The 20,706-nt window shown below is 50.0% G+C and overlaps 1 protein-coding gene across 2 annotated transcripts; it reads left to right on the top strand.

Moving 5' to 3' along the window:
* Positions 1–10,481: 10,481 nt before the first annotated feature.
* FOXA1 (forkhead box A1) lies at positions 10,482–16,830 on the top strand. 2 transcript variants are annotated; one of them, XM_063290065.1, is made up of 3 exons: positions 10,482–10,816; positions 13,927–15,112; positions 15,223–16,830. In XM_063290065.1, the coding sequence occupies exons 1-3, from the start codon at positions 10,745–10,747 to the stop codon at positions 15,237–15,239; spliced, it is 1,275 nt and encodes a 424-aa protein (XP_063146135.1). In that variant the 5' UTR covers positions 10,482–10,744; the 3' UTR covers positions 15,240–16,830. The 2 variants fall into 2 exon arrangements, with proteins under 2 accessions (XP_063146135.1, XP_063146134.1); XM_063290064.1 differs by having other exon boundaries at positions 13,927–16,830.
* The last annotated feature ends 3,876 nt before the right edge of the window (positions 16,831–20,706 follow it).

Below are 20,706 nucleotides of genomic sequence, written 5' to 3'. Positions count from 1 at the left end.
AATTGTATATTCACTTCATGTAATGCAAGGCTGAGTTCTGGAATTCCTGAAATCATAGCTCACAATCAGCAATGGCCATGGGTTTGTCAAGTTAAGGACAAGCTCACTGCTGTCCTAGCTTATTTGTAGGGTTATCAGTCTCAGGGAATTGTTGGGTTAATGCAGTCGTCTCCAACCTGGTGCATTCAATCAGGCCCAGTCAGTGCTTGATTCAAAAACTTGCAGTTACAACCTCCAGAGGCTGATCCTGGGCCAGTCATTCACTCTCAGTGTATTCTGTCTCACCAGTTTGTTGGAGAATAAAAGAACAAAATGGGAGAACCACAGATACTTGGCAGAAAGTGTAGATAGATAGATAGATAGATAGATAGATAGATAGATAGATAGATAGATAGATAGGAAATTTATGAACTTTGCATGCATGTTGGGGCAGATGTGCAGCCATGTGGACAACCCCTGCTTGGACTGGGCCATTTGGCAGGTATTTTTCTGGCCTGCTTGAGATCTGAAGAGCTCTGAGTAACACCTATCAATGGTGAAAGGATTAAATCATCAGCTGCTGAATTAATGAGAGATTCACAAATGACTTCAGTTGGGTATATTCCAGTTTGGTGATTTTATTTATCCCTCTATCCATCCATCCATCCATCCAATTTATATGGCCACTGTCTCCCAAGAAACTTTGGGCAGTGAATCAGATGAAAACAAAGAACGTCATTAAACCAAACACAAATACAACTGTGTGGAGGCTCAGTAAAACCACAGAACCACTAATCACACACACACACACCCCTGCCAGAGGCCTCACGCTAACATTCCCATCCCAACACCTGGGAAGAGCTGGATCTTCTTGGCCTTGGAGAAGGTCAGTAGAATAGAGCTAGCTGTCTGTATTTCAGAAGGGAGGCTTTTACAAAGGCAGGCGCATGGGGTGGGGTGGGGTGGGGTGGGGTGGGGGGTAGTGTATGAGTGCCAACAACTTCATTCTCAGGGAGATAATATTATTTCCATAAATAATAGACTCGCTGATCTGGAAGGCACGCTGAAGGTCACCCGCACCAAACGGATGGAGAAGAGGTAAGCATCAGCGGGTGGTCCCTCCCTCGCGGCGCCCTCTGCACCGATTGGCGGCGCTCTGCCGGATTTCAGGCCAGGTCCGGGATTGTTCCTCAACCCTCCTGAGGCCAAACTCCTGCCCTGCCTTGGCGCTTACTGCCTTTCCCTAAACTGAGGGGTTCAGCCGTCGCGGTCTTGGCCTCGACCACACCAGCGTTTTCCTTTCACGGGGCAGCGCGGGATTGGAGGCGACTCTGGCGGCGCGTCTCCGAGGGGATGTTCCCGGGCCCGCCTGCTCATCGGGTGTTGGGCGCAGCATCTCTGGATAGTGTGCTGGCTTGAACGGGTCAACCCGGAGCTGCCTGGGAATCGCTGAAGCAGGGAAGGCCATTGCCAAGAGCTCCGTCTAAACTGTGCTTGGAAACTACCCGCTTTGTACTTCTCCTTTCCCCCCCCCCCCCCTTAAGTAGCCTCGCTGGCGGGGTTCCGACATGCTTCCAGTTCCAAAGAAGAAGTCGAGGCCGGGTGGAAGCTTGTTTTAGCTCCTTAACAGCATCACCTTTCCTGGGGCAGCAACCTGTGGGTAAAAGGCAAGGAGTGTGGCATCAGGATGAAGAGGATCTGGGTCTAGGGCAGCTGCTGCCAGCCTCCCCCCACCCCCCAGTCTGTTAACGCGGCCCTCTAAAGGCATTCCGTGTGGCTGGGAGCGATAGAGTTTGTAGCCCCAACAAAAACTGGGGAAAGCGTCAGCTAAGATAGCCCAGGCCCACTAAGAAGAACAACTTGGACAGGAAGACACGCTACTCAGATTTTAAGCAGCAGAAACGATAGGCGCCACTCCCGAGCAGTGTGCGGGGCTGCGGCGTATCCTGTTGAGCCCGGCTCCTGCCTGATCGGGGCTTCACCTGTCTTTGCTGAGACTGCTAGAAAAGCAGCGCCAGTCACCGGGTTCCTTTGCATGTGTCCAAACAGCTATCCCAGGCGCTGCTCCGGGGGTTTATAAGGGGCACCGGGGACAGGTGTTTGGATACGTGCCAAGGAAGGAGGAGAGGTTACACGCTCCGGGTCGGATCAGATCCTGTTGTCCACCTGAGATGGAGCACCGAGGCCATTTCGGGCACGGAAGGAGAGCGCTGGGGTGCTTTAGTTTCTCTGGATAAGAAAAAAAATTCGCGCAGCTATGGAGAAAGGGGGAGCAAAGAAATCAGGATAACAAAACGGCTCTGTCACCACTGCTCCGCGCGGCCGTGTATCTCTTGCCTCTGTGCTCTTGCCTCCCCTCAGTTACTGCGCGTTGCCTGTCCCTGGTTCAAATCTTACGATTTCCTAAACTCACTAGAAAACCTTTCAATATGTCAACCAGAATTTGTGTTTGGACAAGTTGCGACAGGAGAACAATTAAACATACTTATCTAATAGACAGGTGATATGTCTGTACGCCTCCTTACTGCTTAAAAGCCTTGAGAGCTGTAGCATAAAACAGGAAACCTGGTGGCTTCCAGTTGTTGCACACTATAGCGCCCATCGTCTGGCTGGAGTTGATACTAGCTGCATTCGAAAAAATGGGACGCTTAAAGATGGGGTGGCAATTTGTAAAGAATCAGATTCAAACTCACGGGACTGCCGGCTCAGATCCCCAACCCAGCCAGTACACTTTCTGGCCACGAGTGAATGAGCCGCCCTAAGCTGCCTTTCAGGGCTATCAGTGTGAAAGAAGGCGACCTTAGAGGAAGATCCACTGGACCAGGGTTTCTCAACCTTGACAGCTTTAAGATGTGTGGACCTAAACTCCCAGAATTCCCCATCCAGCATGCTGGGAGTTGAAGTCCACACATCTTAAAGCTGTCAAGGTTGAGAAACCCTGCACTAGACAGATTCATTTGGGCATCATTCTCATTCTCTGACAGCACTGGTAAATCATAGCTCAGATGAATCATTTGGAACTGGTCCAAATCCGTAACAGTTAATCAGATTTTTGGCTGTACCTTCTGACCAAGGATTCAGAATAGGGATTAGCCCCCACGGCTAATGTAGTCCTATCGTTGTTAGCATCCCTCAGATTCCTAACGTAACAGTGAAGAGCCCTAACAAAAAATTGGAAGGGCAAACTTTTTTAAAAGACAGCTTTTCCTCAATGAGTAAGATGCTCCCCTGGTGTTACTGCGTCCTGACTTTATCCCTTCTCAGCAAAATTGCGTTCAGTACCTATCCTGAAACTTCCTGGGCACTGACGGTCTTACAGGGTCTTGGGGCTTGAAGCACACTGGGCTTGCCTTTGTGCAAACCCATCAGATGGGGCCATGCATCTGCAAAACTCACATACATTGTATCAATCTGGAATTGTTTTCATAATCTGAAAAGGCCTCCGAAGTTCACATGGAGAAGTCTAATGGAAAGATCAAGCAATTTTATTGCCTCTGTCCCGAAAGGTAAACGGAAATGAAAAGAGAGCAGCAATTTTCATCCTCTCTTACCCAGACCTATTAGAGCACACCTCCCCACACAGTTCATTTCTTGTATCTCGTGGGTGTGCACAGAGCACAATAATATGTTGGAAAATCTGTTTCATCTATATTTTATTACGATTGTCGTGAATGGTGTCACTCCTTCGTTGAACGAATGACAAATGCTCACTAGCGCTCTGAAAACAAAAACAAAAAAGGAGCAACAACTCCTGCAAATCATTATCTGTGAAAAGAGGTGAAATTTTGGCTGGACTGGAATTAAAACGTGAGGTGCTGGGTGGGTTCTTCGTAGAGAAGACCGGAACTGTCAAGTAAGCCCAAAATGGAAGGAAGGTGATGTTGGGAGCCTCAGAAGCAAGAAATGATGAGGGGTTTCCAGTGGCAATAAGCTGGGATAGATAAACAGATAAAGAGTCCCTCCTTGCGGGGGAGATGGGCAATGATAACTTAATAAATAAATAAATAAATAACGTGGTGTGGGGGAGACCAGAAATACTTTCTTAAAATGGAAAGGGCGATGAGACCCGAATTTTATATGTGAATTAAACCACGCAGCTCTTGAAATTCAGCTTTTCAGATCGTTGAGCTGGGATTTGGTTACATCTGAATATGCTTGCAGGTGAATGTGATACTGCTGATTAAGAAAAAAGATGCTGAATTGATCAGTTGGAGAAAAAATCTTTGCGAAGACCTGGTGACATCTCCAAAGTTAGGTGAAGCCCACTTTACAGTTCAACAACTACTCGAGTAAAACTGCCTTACTCTTTAACAAATGAGATCCGTCTTCCCCCTCCCTCCTTCTCAACCAAGCAAACCACCAAACCGCTTTTCAATTTGCCCAGGGCCAAAGCGATCCTGCCATTAAATCGCCCGTAATCTCGATTTTAGCAAAAATTCTAGTTCTGTCCAGATTCCCTTTCTCTAAATAGATATCCAGAGGCTGGGCAGATTCCACTTCACTGAGTTTCAGGGGTTTGCCTTGCCCGCCGTGCCAAGCCGAGCCAAGGAATGTTTGGAGAGAAAGCTTGGGGCATCCTTTCCTCTGGCAGAGAATAAACAGCCTTGGTCCTTTTTCTGGTGGGGAGGAGAAAGGGGGTCTCTTGCCTTAGTAGGGCACGCATTTTTTGGAAGAGCCAAATCTGTTCTCCTTTGCTTCTTTGCTTCAAGGCCACCCCGCCTGGGCAACTGCTGTGATCCGTTCCATCTGGTTGGGCCCCTCAGACACAACTGAGAAGGACAGACCCGTGCTGTTCGCGGGGGACTCGTCCCTGTCTCACGGGGCTCAGATGCGAAATCCCGGAACTCTATTAGCAAGGTTTAAAAAACTACCCATCATCCCTTCCTCCCATAAGGCAGAGAAAGGGCTGAATCCTCTCCCTGTTTTTCGGAAGGGCAGAGCTTTCCTCCCCCTTCAGACATCTGGAACAGCTGGATGCGAATACACCTGGACACCAAGATAACTTGAAGGCAGCTTTAAAACGTTTAAATCACCCATGTCCAGGAGAAACTGAAATATTGGAATGTAAACCAACCTTCCTTCCTTCCTTCCTTCCTTCCTTCCTTCCTTCCTTCCTTCCTTCCTTCCTTCCTTCCTTCCTTCCTTCCTTCCTTCCTTCTGTGTGTGGGTGGGGGAGTGGTTGCCACTGGTCTCCCCGATCTAAAACTAATATTTGGAAAGTGCCTTTTAAAAATCAAAGGGAAGTACATTCTAGTAGACTGTTAATTCTCTCTTGCTTTTCCTTAGACGAAAGTACCACCAGGTTTAGTAGGGATTCTCCTTCCTAATACATTTGCTGCGCCGAAGGTCCGTCTTTCAATTCGCCGTTCAAATGAAGGGATGGTGATCGGCGCGTTAGGCAAAGTGCGGGAGCCCCACATCCTCCTGTTCCCTCAGCCGCCGCTTCCCCACGCTACAGCGCAATGGAGGTGGAAAAAGAGGACCGCATGGGGCTTTTTGATGCCGCCCCGTGGGGGGCGCTTTTCTAGCAAGAGATTGAGAAAAGGGATCCCCCAGGGTGGATCAAGTTCAAGACTTGTCCCAGAAGCAGCGTTTCAGTCGCTCAGGAAGATTTCCCGGAACTGAGCTGAACGCCACGTGGACACATCTAGGTGGTTTTCTTGGCCCCGCACTGCTTTGCCTCCCCTGCCTTTTTCAGGGAGACGTTTTCGACTTCCCAGTCTAGCCTACAGCCCTGCTGTTCCCTGAGTCTCCTAACCAAGCCTTAAGAACTAAGCGGTCCAACCCCGTTTAGCCCTTTTGAGGTAAGTCGTGCTTGGCTGGGCGCTGCCCGTGAGATGCCTCTAACAAAGTTCGGACCGCGTCGAGCAGCCACCCCGCGCCGAGTGCAGCGGTCATGGAGTCAAGCCCCGGGTCGCGGCAAGGACGGCTGGGTGGCGCCGCTCGGCCCAAGACGGGCAGCGCTCACGGCGTTGGGAGCAACCTTCGCCCAGGTTTTATTCATTTGCTTCAGCTCCAAATCAGGCTTTTCCTCCGCAGCTTCTGTCGAGGGACTATCTCGCTTTCCCTTCCCTCCCTCTTCTTCCTAGAAAAATAACGCGGGACTCGCCAGGAGCTCTCTCGGGCACGCACCCCTCCCCGCCATAGCCCCCGTCCCAAATGTTAAATTATCCTCTGGAGGAAACGGTAAGTAAAGGAGGAGCTTCTCCCCGGAGATCAGGATGGAGGTGGGGAGAGATGCCAGCTCTCTAGAGCCCCGGCACCATCCCACCACAGCACGCCCACTCTGGGGAATGCCGAGCCAGAAGGCTCTGGACTGCCTGCTTGCCACCTCCACCAGCAGCAGCAGCAGCCGCCGCCCGCTGCTGGCTGCTCGCTTCCTTCGAGGTAGCGGTGCCGAGCGGTACGCCCTTCCCCTGGCCCACGGAAGTCAGTGGCCAAGGGCCACTCGGCTGCGTTGGGCGTTGGGCGTTGGGCGTTGGGCGTCGGTTCTTCAGACCCAGCCGTCGGAAGGGCGGAGGAGGCAGCCTCTCGCTCGCCCTGTGGCGCGGAGTGCGCGCTTGGCGCCGCAGCCGGACAACAGGAGGCGCTGCGCGTTTGCAGAAGCAGAGCGGCTGCCCGGTGGCGCTGCCTTTTTCCCTTCCGCGGGCTCCCCCGGGCCAAGGCTCGTCTCCCCCGGGTGAGAATTCCTCCCCCCACCAAAATGACTGGGACCGCGGTGCCCTTGAGGTGGCAAGCCTAACGTGGAAGGTTAAAATCTTTTGGAAGAGGCAGGATTACAAACCCGCGGTGTTTTTTTCATTGCTCAAATTGTTAGCTAATCAATTTCTTGTCCTATGGTATTTTAGTTCGCAGTGATTTCTTAACCTTTGGCCCAATACCGGAAACGTTAATGATCCCAATAACAACTGTGACTGTGGTTCACGTTGATGATCCTCCTCCTCCCCCTCCCCATCACTGATGCTGCTCTGCTCAGGTATAATGTATTTCGAACAGGTGAGGTGGTTTTGCTGAATTAATGGGGAGGGGAAACGGAGGCATAATCTGGGAACTCACTCCTGTTTCTTCTGTATCAGGAATTTAGGCTACACACCTTAGTTCCCACCCCCCACTCCCAGGCCCACCATTAAATTAAGGCCCTGGGAACTCTGCAAGTGACTTATGAATACACAAGTTTAGGATCTGGAAGAGATTAGATATCTAGTCCTATTTACTGGCTGATATCTAAAGGATTGTAAATCATACAAATCATACAAATTCAGATTTATGGGGTTTGCTCTGGACCCTATTGGGCTGAGATTTTAAAAATGTTCTAGATTTCCATCACAGGATTGTTGCCATACTATGGGTGTTAACATTCGGATGGACTTAATTGGCCTTACAAATCTTAATTGGTCTTACGAAGTTTGTTATAATGCCCATTAATTTAAAAATACTTTATTATTATTATTTATTTATTTGTTTGTTTATCAAATTTTGCCACCACCCATCTCCCCCCAGAGGGGGGACTCTGGGAGGTTTACAACAATGCATTGTTCCAGATAATGCATTTAGGATCACAGAGTTTATAAATGATTATTATAAATGATAGCTATGGCTATAGTATCAAAGTTCTTCTATGGCAAACTTGTTTCCGAAGCAGTTTATTCCAAGGTCTTTCATTTACAGTGTGACTGGATGTAAAAATAATGTACACATCAGTGTGTTTCTCTATTATTTCTTTAATGGCATATTTTCCTTTCTTGTTCTCTCCTGCCGATTTGAGACCTTCCCTTGAATCAAGGATTTAACTTCTTTCTATTGCCAGATTTAAGAAGCGGGTTGGCAGCATGGAACAGAAGAAGGAGCCTTTTGTTAGCGAGTTAAAACGTATTTTAAAAGCATGGAGGTCACTACTTTAAAAAACCGTTTTGTTTTTGTTTCATCAATATTTGTTAATGGTACTACAAATCAGGGTGAATCAATAGGGACAGATCTCCACCTGATGGAGAATTCAAGGGAATCCCAGGAATGCCAAAGAAACGAACAGCTAGATTTGCCATCCCAAGTAAACCGGAAATGGTGTTCTGAATTCAAGCCTCTTTAGCCCTCCAGTGAAAACTCGCCTAAGAGATGATCCGGAATCCAGTCGCAGCGCCTGCGATTCGAACTGACTCAGAAGGCAACTCCGGCGCAAGAAGGGGAACGTGCTTTCCTAACACCGCAGTTGCGCTGCCTTCCTGCCCCATCTGGGAAAGATTCGGCTCCATACCGCTTCCGTGCCATCTTTTCTTCGGTCTCCGTTGAAATGGATGCTCAAATTTGGGAAACGCCCGGAGCCCTCACAATTCCAGCGGTAGTACACCCACGTAAACACAGACACACAGTATAGATAATAGTGAAAAGGACCAGGCTGGACAAATAGCATCCACTCAGCCCCAGCAGAATTAAATGCTTGGCTTTCAGCCAATTTTACTCCACTGGAAATTAGCTGGCAACCTCACCCGCAGCCGTTAGTCCAGAGGGCTCTACTGGGACCGATCCAATACCTGGAGCTCAGTTCAGTGAACCTTATTCTCTCCAGGTGGCTTACACTCCAGCATAGTTGTTGATTAGGATTGCCTTCAGGCGTTTAAAGGTATAAGGGACAAGGAATGGGTTGAGTGGAGAAGCCACCATCTTTCTGTGTGGCATCCAATGCACACTTATTCCTCAGTTCTGGGGAACTAGACCGGTTAAAGGTAGCTACTCCCGAGGAAATGTCCACCGAGTAGCGCTATAAATAGATCTGGCTTTGGATCCAGATTAAATCACTTTATTCGAATGAAGTCAATAGGAGGGAGGCAAGTTATTAAGGAAGATACATTTATAGCGTGGATTCCACCCACAGAAAATCAAGATCTTCCCAGGCCCACTTTCAATTCATGGGACATCGGAAAAAAATATTTCCTGATTTGACTTTTAATTTCTGCCGACCAAGTTATTCCCCACGCCACCTGCCCGCCACCAACCCTGGGGAGAGCAGCAAAGCCTGCGCATTTTCGTAACTCTTTTACATTGAGAAACCTCCATAAAGGCAACAGCAGGACTTCGTAGTGTACAGTTGGTAGCCTGATTTCAGGAGAGCAGAGATGCCCTTGCAGAACAGCGTTGTTCAAGTGGAGTAAATGTGCAAGAGAAAATCGCCACTTAGTCTAAAGCAATGGCAAGAGGACAGCCGAAGATTTGTGACCCGTAGCCATTTGTGGCTCAGTCGCCAAATCTCCCGTGGCGATCACCTGTTATTGACTCGCCCAGGCGGTTCCTAAGGTGATGATTTCCAGGCAAGGCGCGGGGCTGGAGCGGGAGGTTGCGCTCAGTGGAAGAAAGCAATGAAAATGGTCGGAATGACTCACCTGGGCCATCTGCCAAGCGGAGGTTTCAGGCCAGGAGATCCACCGTTCAGACCTCAATGCGCGGGGCCTGGACTGGCTGAACGTCACAGTAGTGATTCATTTATCCAGCCGGGACTTCTGCCCGACAGGGGGATATAATGCCCAAACCGGGGGCGGAGGGCTGCTGCAACTTTCTTTCTGGGCAAATTTTCTCCGGCAGATTGGACTAATTTTATTTTATTATGTTTCTGCATGTGAGACGGGGGGAACGGTGGGAGAGAGCTATAATGTAGGACCACGATCCATGTAAGGTTTCATTTCAGTGTCTGGATTTTCCCCTTTGCAAGGAAGGGGTGCTTAATTCTGCTAAGGGGGACCAGAGACCACTGCCCCAAAGCCCTCTCTTGCTTGGAGAGGAAGAAGACCTCCAGTTTCTTTTGTTCATCATTGGGGTGGGGTGCGGTGGGGTGGGGGGAGCTCGGCACCCAGCTTGCTGCTGCTGCTGCTGCCCCGACCGCAGCCACTGCCGCCAAGTTCAAGAGCAACGGAGAAAGACTAACGCTTTTGGTAAAGAACAGCAGCCTAGCAGAGCAGCCAACTGTGCCTAACACTAAACGGCAAGTCGTCCAGGTGACACAGGGCTCTTGGTTTGGTTTAACTGCAGCCACCCGCCCTGCTCCTCTTCTGGGAAGAGTCGTCCGAGCCGACAGGACAGCTCCTAGGCAGGGTCGTGCGCCTCCCCTTCTCGGTCTGCTCTTTGAACAGAGACAGGACTGCCGCCTGTCCCTGGAATTGCTCCCGCCCTCACCAGCGGCGGCGGCGGGGGGCGGGTGAGAGTTAAAACGAAAGGCTTGTCCTCCTCCTTCCTCCCCGCCTCCCCCTCCTTTTCTCTGGATTTGTTTCTTCCCCCGCCCGCCCCAATTCTTTTTTACCTCCTCGGTGCTCGCTCTCCGCCCCCCCCCCCTCCGCGCACAGTCCCGCATAAACCAATTACACCGCTTTGCAAATAAAGAGACGCCCCGGGGGAGTTGCAAGCCGAGTGGAACTGCCTGCTTTGCAGGTGCATCTGCGGCTTGGTAGGTGCGAACGTCTTTGTGCGACGGACAAATGGGGAGAGGAGGAGGAGGAGGAAGAGGAGGAGGAGGAGAAGGAGGTGGGCGCTGCTTTGGCGGCGGCAGCGGCGGCGGCGGCGGCTGGTGCAACGTAAGATCCACCTCAGCTCAACTCCGCTCACATCCCAGCCGGCACTTCCTCACTTTCTCGAGTGGCTCGCCGCCACCCAGCGTCCCTGCTTGACTGAGCCCTCCCCGGGGGCCGGCTTCCTGCTAGACTCGGGGGGGCTCTGTTTTCTGGCCTCCTTTTCGCTTGCCAAGAGGGGACTGAATGGTTACGCCGGGCACGTTGGCTCCAGGATGTTAGGGACCGTGAAAATGGAAGGGCACGAAACAAGCGAGTGGAACAGCTACTACGCGGAGACTCAGGAGGTGAGCGGGGCCGGGGTAGATCCGGGAACTGGTCGGGAGGGCTTCCGCCAAAAAGAGGGTCTTTCCACTCCCGGGAGTCAAGCCTAAGCGCGAGTTCCTGCTGGTGCCTAAACCTGCTTTCCCGTGTTACAGCTGGCTGCAAAGCCCGGGAAGAAATCAGCATAATTTCCAACCGTCCCACGGGGCAACGGAGGGGGCGGCGGAAATGCGGGGTGGGGGAGATCAATGGCAATCGAGCCGATGGGGGTGGGGGAGGAAGCCGTTATTGATCACCTCCTCGGAGTACGCGTCGAAACACACCAGAGTTCTAAATTCCTCTTTCTCCCAACCGCGCCAGAGTCCCTCCATTTAGGGCCTTGATTTGTGTACGTGCGGGTGGGGACAGTCCTCACGAACCCCCTTGGGTAGCAGTTTCATGTTTCGTTGGTCCCCTTCCCACCCCTCACCTGTGCCAGTATTGTTCTCCAGCTAGGCAAAATAATCATTTGTGTGTGTACTTTGCCGCACGCTTCTTCCACGGAGTTGGGGGTGGGGGGTGGGGGGTAGCGGAGAGATTAAAAATAAAACAGAAATCAATTCTCCCGGAGCCCGGCGGGTGGCGCTGTCGAGAATGCGATCCCACTCCGTAACCAGGAGCCTAACTTTTCATTGTCCATTCATGGCCACGTTCCTTATTTTACAATATGCTCCAAAGAACTGAAAGAAAAGATCAAAAGCGGGCGAAGGGTGGAGGAACCTGTGAACCCCTAATGGAGGGATAAATGAAGCCTTTTCCGTGAATAAAGACAGAACATACAACTAAAAAAGCTGCAACCCGCGGAATGTGGCCAGATAAAGTGAAAAGGAAAGCAACAAGATGAGACGTAAAATAGCCTGAAGATCGTGCAGGAATGGGATTGCTTTGCGGGGTCTTGCCGGAATTACGATCCGGGTCTGCTGCGCGGCAAATGCGGGCGGTGGGCGCCTGGTAAGACAGACGCGTTTGCATCGCCCTTTCCAGAGGAGCTTCTCATTTAATGCCAGGGGTCAAAGGGGGCGCAGAAAGAGACCGAGAATCCATGGATGCGTCTTCCCGCCTCGCCGGTATTCCAGTGGGGCGGGGGAGAAAATAAACGACCGTCCTAGGCTAATATGGGGTCTTGGATCGGCAAACAAGAATTCATCTGCTGCCTCAGAACCGATTCTAAACTTAATGCTCTACTTTTATACGGAAGTATTTTTGCACCGAGAAGGATTTAGCATATTTCTATTACTTCCGTATTTAGTCCAAAAGGGGCGTAAGAAACTATGTATGTGCTTATAAAGACATTTTCCCCCAATTATTGGTAGATAGTTCTGATTTACCAGGCTGGATTTGGTTCCCAGAATTTGAAAATAGCGGGTACCTTTCCCTACACTGACATTTCTGCCTATGCAAGCACTGTTGTGGACATAGCCTACCTCTCAAATATCACTATTTCTTAACGTATTTCCGCGAATACACAGCTATAATCATAACAATGTGGGAGAAAATAGCCCACAGAAATAGCCCAAATATAGTCGATATTTACAAAGCTAATTAGGCGGCGAGTTTATAAGGCATTCTCTTTCCTATACAGTTTTCAACATCGGCTAATAAAACAAATCAATGGTTTAGTAATTCGATTTTTAGGGAAAAGGTTAAGCCTTTCCAAGTTTTATTCTTTAGTCTTCTCAGAGCAGTAGCTGCGACTGCCGAAAAGTTACTTGGCGTCTGGAGCGTTCTTTTAGTTAGTCGAGACTTCGAGGCTGCAAGGAAAAGAGAAGGACGTGGCCATAAATTTCAGGATCATTTGTTTGATTTTGGACATCCCAGTCCCCCACCCCCAAATTGCCGTTCTGCCTCCCAGGGAAAGCTTCCCGATTTAGCAGGCCGGCAGGGACCAGCCAAGGCCCTGGGAGAAAAGCGGCTCCAAACAACGTCGCCGAGGTTGTTTTCCCCCCGCCGGAGCAGAAGCTGGAGGCAGCCCAGCCGAGGGTCGCCAGGGGACGCGGGGCTGAGAAAAAGCGGCGCTCTCGTGGCTTCGGAGGCCGTCGCGGGTGTGAGGGCCTAGGCTTCTCCTGGGCGCCCTCGGTGACGGTGCGGAGCTGGGAGCTTTTGTGGTTGGGCCGCTTGAGCTCCGTCCTTTTCCTTCCCCGGGTCTGTTGCGGCGAGCGGAGCTGTCGGAGGTGGCCGTCTCGGAGAGAAGGGGGTCTCTCTCGCTCTCCCCAGAGGCTGAGCAGCTCGGGAGAACCTTAGTTTGGATTCACTTTCCTTCGATTTTGGGGGAAAAAAACCTGGGTGGGCCTCCAACCAGGCCAAACGCAGGTGGGAAGCGGCTTTGGGGCTGCTGCCGATTTGTGAACTGGATTCTGGGAGAGCTGCTGTTCGGCCAAAAAGGCAGGTGAAAATTTCCGCCTTGCGGGTTCCTCGCTTCAGCCTACTCCCAACGTGGGGTTTAGGGCGGATGTTCTCCACATCCCTCCAGATCCTTAACTGAGAGCTTAATCCAAACCCTTAAGTCACAGGCGTGGTTTTGTGCAAGGGGCGAACAGGACGCCCGCTCTGGAAATTTGGCCCCGATTAAGCCTCTGCCTTCCTTTCCGAAAAGGGAACTGCGGCCTGTCGACGCCTGTGAAGTGACCCCTCTATGCTGCATAAATATATGTACCACCGGTTCCCAATTGCAACGCCGCTAGTGCAGCCAAAACAACAACATCATCATCATTTACATAATGTCGTTCTATGTATTTCAAATGCATGCCATTTCTTACCGTGGATAATATGCATGTATGTTTTCTGCCATCTCTCCAGTTTTCTTTAGCAATTGATAGTGCGGAAACTAGTATCCATTTGGAGAGTTTGGAAACAAAGCTAGGCACAAGGATTCCCTTTCTGCGGAATCACCGGGTCCAGAAGCCTGGATTTGCTCACCTTTTCTCTGTGCAGTTTCAGGATGAAGGGGGAAGGCTGGCTGGCTGCCTGCAAGCATCTTCTCCAAGGAGAATTCACGGCGGCCAGCCATGAGAGCCTCCGGTGTTGGGAACTGGGTGCATATGGCATGGCAGGGCGGGGGTCGGAAAATCCAGCTTAACCTGTGCTCCCTCCGCAGGCCTATTCGACGGTGCCCGTGAGCAACATGAACTCCGGCCTGGGCTCCATGAATTCCATGAATACTTACATGAGCATGAATGCTATGACCACCAGTGGCAACATGACTTCGGGTTCCTTCAACATGTCCTACGCCAACCCGAGCCTGGGGGCCGGCCTGAGCCCGGGCGGAACCGGAGCCAGCATGAACAGCATGTCGGCCATGGGGTCGGCGCTGAGCCCCGGCGGCATGAACGCGATGGGCGCCCCGCAGGCTCCGCTGAACGGGCTGAGCGCCTACGGGGCCATGGGGCCCTGCGTGAGCCCCATGGGATATGCGCCCTCCAACCTCAGCCGCGGCCGTGACGCCAAGAGCTTCAAGCGCAGCTACCCGCACGCCAAGCCGCCCTACTCATACATCTCGCTCATCACTATGGCCATCCAGCAGGCGCCCAGCAAGATGCTGACACTGAGCGAGATCTACCAGTGGATCATGGACCTCTTCCCTTACTACCGCCAGAACCAGCAGCGCTGGCAGAACTCCATCCGCCACTCGCTCTCCTTCAACGACTGCTTCGTCAAGGTCGCCCGCTCGCCGGATAAGCCCGGCAAAGGCTCCTACTGGACGCTGCACCCGGACTCGGGCAACATGTTCGAGAACGGCTGCTACCTCCGGCGCCAGAAGCGCTTCAAGTGCGAAAAGCAACCCGGGGCCAAGGGTGGACCAGGGGGAGGCGAGGGAAGGAAAGACCCAGGCGGCGCCGGCTCGCCCTTGCACCGAGGCCAAGCCAAAGGAGGGCCGCTGGAGGCCGCCCCGTCCAACCCCAGCGCCGGCAGCCCGCAAGCCCTGGACCAAAATGGGAACGGAGCCGAGTTGAAGTCCTCCGTGGCCGCGGCGGCGGCGGCCTCCGTCCCTAGCGGGCCCGCCTTGGCTCCCTTGAGTCACCCTGGCCACGCGCTGGGACCCCATGAGCCGCAGCTGCATCTCAAGGGCGACCCCCACTATTCTTTCAACCACCCCTTCTCCATCAACAACCTCATGTCCTCCTCCGAACAGCAGCACAAGCTGGACTTCAAAGCCTACGAGCAAGCGCTGCAATATTCCTCCTACGGGGCCGGACTGCCTGGCGGGTTGCCTCTCAGCAGCGCCACCATGGGCGGGAGGGGAGCCATTGAGCCCTCGGCCCTGGAGCCCTCCTATTACCAAGGTGTGTATTCCAGACCAGTGCTCAACACCTCTTAGCCGGCCGGGTGGGACTGGAGGGTCAAGCGAGCGGAATCTTCCCTCCCGCTCTTGTCTCTGTCTCTCTCTCCTTAGATCTCTGCCCAAACTGACTGTTCGCTTGCCTCCGCCCCCCTCCGCCCCAGCGTGCGATCCGTGCGAGGGAAAACAGAAAGGCAAACGGATAATAAGCGAAAGAAAGGACTGTTACTTTATTATCGTGGTTGTTCGGATAATGTGCGCCAGTGCGTCCCGTTTCTCCTGTTTCGGCCTGACAAGTCCAGCAAATCCCAGCCCCGCCCACATATACAACCACTGTATATACCGGCCTTGCCTTCCCAGCCCATGACCACTGTACAAAGCGAGCAAGGCTTCCATTTTGGAACTCCTCATTGGTTGAATTTCCCCGCCTTTTCTTCTTTGAAGCCATCTCACCACAAAGCGGGGGGGGGGGGATATTTTCACCGGGGAAAGGGAGGCCTCTGCTTGAGAGAGTCAAGGCTCGACCCAGGCAGCCGGGCCTGTCTCCTCCGAGCGTTGGTGGCTTCTGGGAGGCCTCTGCGTTGTGCGGGTTTTCCCACCCCTGAGGTGGATTCAGTAGGTCGAAGTTGAGCCCGGACCTCCTGGCCTGCGTGTGGCTCTTCCCGGCAAACAACCGGGTGGAGAGTTGACATTAGATTAGGAGCGCGAACCTTTGAGGGATGCCGCGCAAAGAGCGAGAACTCGCCTCCCATTTTGAGACTTGGGGAAAGGGCGATTGTTTCACGCACTGCTGGACTCCGTGGCAGAAGTCTGCCGCCCCCCCGCCCCGCCCCGCCCCGCCCCCCCCGCTCCATCGTCTGCCACACACATGCTGTGTCTGAACGGTTCGGGGTGGCCCCAGGGAAGCGCGGGTGACAGTCACAGGCACCTGATCAAGGGCCAGGTCCTGAACCCCCCTGCCTCGTAAAGGAGCAGAGCACAGATGGCAAGTGGCATAGCGAAAGGGTCTCCCGCGTCTCCAAACTTCCTTGGGATGGGGATAGGATATAGAGCCTTACAGGTCACAGCCTTTTAAGGCATGTTACTGTTATTTCAACCCCTCTTCCCACAAGCTGTTACTGAGGAGTCTCCTTCAGCATCAGGAACTCTCTTGGCCACGTGGATGACCCGGTTATTTAATCTCAGTCTCTCCACCCACCCCCGCCGCCCCCTAACCGCGCGTGGGTTCCAGAACTCTGTGGCTATTATTGTTCCAGCCCTGCGCTGAAGAATATTCTGGACTGGGAGGTGGCTCCCTGGGCTGCTTTCATCAGATTAGTCCATTCCCAAATCACGGTTGCCACCGCCCTCCCAAATTTTTTGAGGCCGCTTAATTCTACCGTTGTTAGCACGTTCATCCAGTGTTAATGCACTTTCTACAGTTTTTACATGATGTTTTAGCATAGCCAGACGGGTTTTTCCCCTCCCCCTTTTTGATTTTTTTCCCCGTTTGCCTTCACGGTATTCTTAATTTATTTGCACGGTTTATACTTTCTTTCTTGACAGCTTGAAAGTGCTTTAAATAAACGGTTTTAAAATGACACACCATTTTAAAGAAAATAAAAATCTTAATTTTATAATAAATGTGATTGTAATTGAAAAAAATGTTTTGATTCTTTTGGTTTTTTTAAATGACAATATAAGCCATGGAGTATGTTTTTCCCCCTCTCCTTTTAATTTTTTTTTTATAATTTCCAGTTAAGGACTTTAAATAAATAAAATATTATCAATGAGTGATTTTTGGTTATTTCATTTTGCTTTATTCCATTATTGAAAGAATAGTTACTTCTAGGTAAGTTAAAAATGAACCTAGGGTTCAGAGAGGAAGACAGAGGTAAACAAAAGGAATTGTTGGCAGTTTTTTTTCCCTCTCCAGGCAGGGCAATATATTAGGAGAGCATTGACAGAACTGTGAAGTAAATGTTCAAACAGTCACCTTATTAGATGTATATTAAATATTTATTAAACTTGTTGAATATTAACAAGCAGACCAATTCTACTAAAAATATCTCACAAACTGAAATATTTGCTCTTTCTTTAAAAAAACCGAGTACAATTAACATTAGTTTTCTTTTGCATTAGGGATTACCGTACAACAGGTCTCACTCTCTCCAGGCACACCTGATGTTTATTTCAGTCTGAGGGAGACTAATGTAGAATAAGCTTTAGCAATTTCAGTTTTAAGAAGGAACTCTCATACAGATTCCTTTCTATTATTTAGGAATGAAATTCTAATAAGTACCTTGGCATGAAAAATATCTGTAATGTTTGTATCAGTGGGAATATTTTTATTGATTTCAGTGGGAAATGAATTGTGTTGAGTGAGTTCGGAAATCATAGACACTGTCTAACATTAAAAAAGGTTATTTTGCCTGACTTTCTTCTTCACTAGACTGAGGCTTTCCAATTTAGAAGAAAATTCTGGAATGGTATTCTTTGTGAATTTTACTCCAGCCTGCCCCCCCTTCCAAAAAGATGTTGTTTATTTTGAACCTAATCTAGTTATATAGTTCTGAAGGCTAATACCTTAGCGGATGACCTTGCAAACAATTCTGCACAAATACAATCTGCTGTATTTGATGCAAAAGGTTAGGACTTAGGAGTGCATTTCTTAGGTTTACTACTAATGGGACTTAACTTGCCAAGTTAGCGGGCCAGTAGGAAAACACAGATAGTTTGAATCCTTTTCTGGTTCAATTCATACCTCCCTTGAAATGAGGTTATGATTACAATTTATTTTGGAAATTGAACTCTTCCAGGGGGGTCATATGTTTCCAAATGCATGCAGCATTTTTATTAGACTAGCTGGTTAGTATCTGAGCGTGTTCTTTGTACATTTGTGGTTCAGGACTGTACATGTTTATATTCAGATTATAATGCTGAACTAAACCCTTGGACTAAAAATCGAAGCAAATTGGTGTATTTATCCTGCCATAAGTGTTGATGGTGCGCTATAGAGAACAGGCCTCTGTTTTGTGGAGCTTAATATAAAATGTGTTCAGGTTATGCTGCAATCCCATTTAGTGGCTTTATTTTCAGTGAAAAATGCATTTGCCCTTATTGATGGAACTCAACACTACAACATCTTTCTTAGCAAATAAATCTCTGTGAATTCCATGTGTCCCATGCATGCACAGGTCTACATCCTTAATTTTAAAATAATTTTCCTTAAAGCTAAAGAAAGATCCAGTAAGGTGGTCAGTATGTATTAGAACTAAGAGCTGAATTTTGTAATTCGTTGTCACTATTATGTGTACAGATACACACTTATACACACACACACACACACATATCTGTGCTTCTCACATACACACAACATTGCAATCCTATTCACTTTCCAGTGGGGTAGCCTTATTAAGTCTGGCACAACAGCAGAGCCTGTGCCCGTTTACTTAGACAGAAGCCCTATTGTAGGCAGTGAGACTTACGCTGCTAACAGGTATTGTGCCCAAAGACTTTTCCTCCTTTTTCTAAATTAATTGAAAACCTGAAAAACGTATTGTATTATAGCTGGTGTCGCTGTTGTTGTCGCCATTATTACCACCAGGCCTGAGTGTAGGTCTCCTTTCCCTAACAATGCTGCCACCTCAGTGGTCTCGTTTTGTGTGGCTTGGATCCAACCGTTGTTCTCCGGCTGTGTTTGGGATATTCGGGTTTAGGGGGAAAACTCTGGGAAAGCAAGAATGGCAAAGGACCCCAAAGCCATTAAACACATTTGCGTGCACCAGACTCCCAATTCACTCCTTCGGCAGTGCAATCCCTCACCAGAAGCAAGCCCTGTTACCTTCAGCAAGGGTTTGATTCCAAGAGAAGTTCATGCAGGGTGTGCAGGCAAGACGGAAGAAATTCAGCCCTGAAACCGAAGTGTTTTGCTTCCAGACTTCGGAGTAGCATACCTAGTCACCACAAGAGCTTGCCATTGTCCCCCCCACCCCCCTTTCCTGCCTATTTTTGCTTGGACGGGCTTGGCAACCGTAGTAACAATCGGCTGTCGAACGCGTCCTCCCTTTCTCCCGACCTCCCCCATCTTCACCTGCCAGCATGCGATTCCGCACTGTTTAGGGAATAGGAGGTCGCACCTGGAGGCCGCGCCTGGCTTTGATCGGCCCCACTCCCGCCAAGTCGCGGGCTTTCGCTCAATAGCGCCTTATTGCTCCCCCGCCCCCCGCAGTCAGCAGCGGGAAGGAGCCGGAAGCTCTTCGATCCGATCCGCGACGCGAGGGATGGGGCTGAGTCACTGAGCAAAGTGACTTCAGGCTCGGGAGTGAATCTGAAAGAGGCGCAGCACCTACGACCTAGCGACGGTCTTCTTCCAGTGGAAAGAAGGGAACTAGGATTCATTTATTTTTAATGAAGGAGGGGGAAAAATGTTTCTCGGGACGCTGCCGGCCCCCTTTCCGAGAGAACAGGGAGTGGGCCGTAACCTGTTTTCTTTCGATAAATATGTACAGTATTCAAAACAGTCCTACTTCTAAAACTCATTTTGGGCAGCCCTTCCCAAAAGTTAGCTGCCAGCATGAAAACCTTGGTGCCCTCTGAGCTTGGTTGTTTTCTTGCAGACGGTTCGTCACTGACTAGGTAACACCTTCAGTGCAAGCTTCAGAAATTGTAAGTGGCCGACTTAGGCTTCCTTCTGAGTAGAGTTACACAACCTGGCCTTTTCAGCTAGATGTGGTCTTAGATTGTATCCTCTACCGAATCTAAAGAGAATATGTTTAATTCAAGGCCACTGGGTTCAGATGAAGGTGTAGCCCCCTGCATCACAGGGAACAGTACCAACCTGGCTTGGAGGTTGATACGCACAATCCTTTCCCGGTTTTATTTCTCATAGAATTCTCCTTGCCTGCTCCGCAAAACGTTGGAAAGTTAGATGGTGCAAACGTTTTGCCCACTTCAGTTCTTCTCCATCATTTGTCCTCCAGACATGGTAAACTATCAACTATCATAATCTCCAGGCCGCTGAGAAAAATGGGACTTGAGATCCAGTATGTTTGAAGCATAGCAAGTGGAAAGAGGGTTGCTCTGTAAAAGATACCCCACTGCTCGCTGATGATGAAACTCAATTCTTTCAACAATGTCCTGACCAAGAAAAACAGGCCAGGCAACCTGACGACTTGATTCTGACCATTCACACTTTCCCCCATTCACCTTCACTTATCATTTACCATAATGAAGGCTCTTAGCTCCCCTCTTTTGACAAAAATTAAGCAACTGAAAAGGTGAGTATTGGGGTTCAGCCTTCGCTCTAGAACATAGGTTATGCAGCTTACTTGGAAGACATGCTAGGAGCTTGGCTGATAACAATAAAAAAAGGCTGTACAGCTCCATTTCTCCCCTAATATTGCAAAGCATATTAGGAGGAGCACAAACTTCTGTTGGCTAATGCCTAGCAATTCTAGAGGGGGGGGGGGGATAAATCCATATATGACCTTTACTCTTAATCAAAGGAGTTGGAGAGTAAGTAGATGCATGTGCCTATAAGTATCCTTACAGCCACGCGCACCTGCATATTTTATAGACTAGTTTTATTTGTTTTTTTCTAATTACCAGGGAATGTGG

Source organism: Candoia aspera, chromosome 1 (genome assembly GCF_035149785.1).
Source record: "Candoia aspera isolate rCanAsp1 chromosome 1, rCanAsp1.hap2, whole genome shotgun sequence".
Classification (NCBI taxonomy): Eukaryota; Metazoa; Chordata; class Lepidosauria; order Squamata; family Boidae; genus Candoia; species Candoia aspera.
This window is presented reverse-complemented; position numbering and strand designations above follow the sequence as displayed.

What these genes read in the sequence shown, in the direction of transcription:
- FOXA1 (XM_063290064.1), top strand. Translation starts at nt 10,745, where the DNA reads ATGTTAGGGACCGTGAAAATGGAAGGGCACGAAACAAGCGAGTGGAAC. An exon ending in ACTACGCGGAGACTCAGGAG is followed by an intron (nt 10,817 to 13,926) that starts GTGAGCGGGGCC and finishes CTCCCTCCGCAG; the next exon opens with GCCTATTCGACGGTGCCCGT.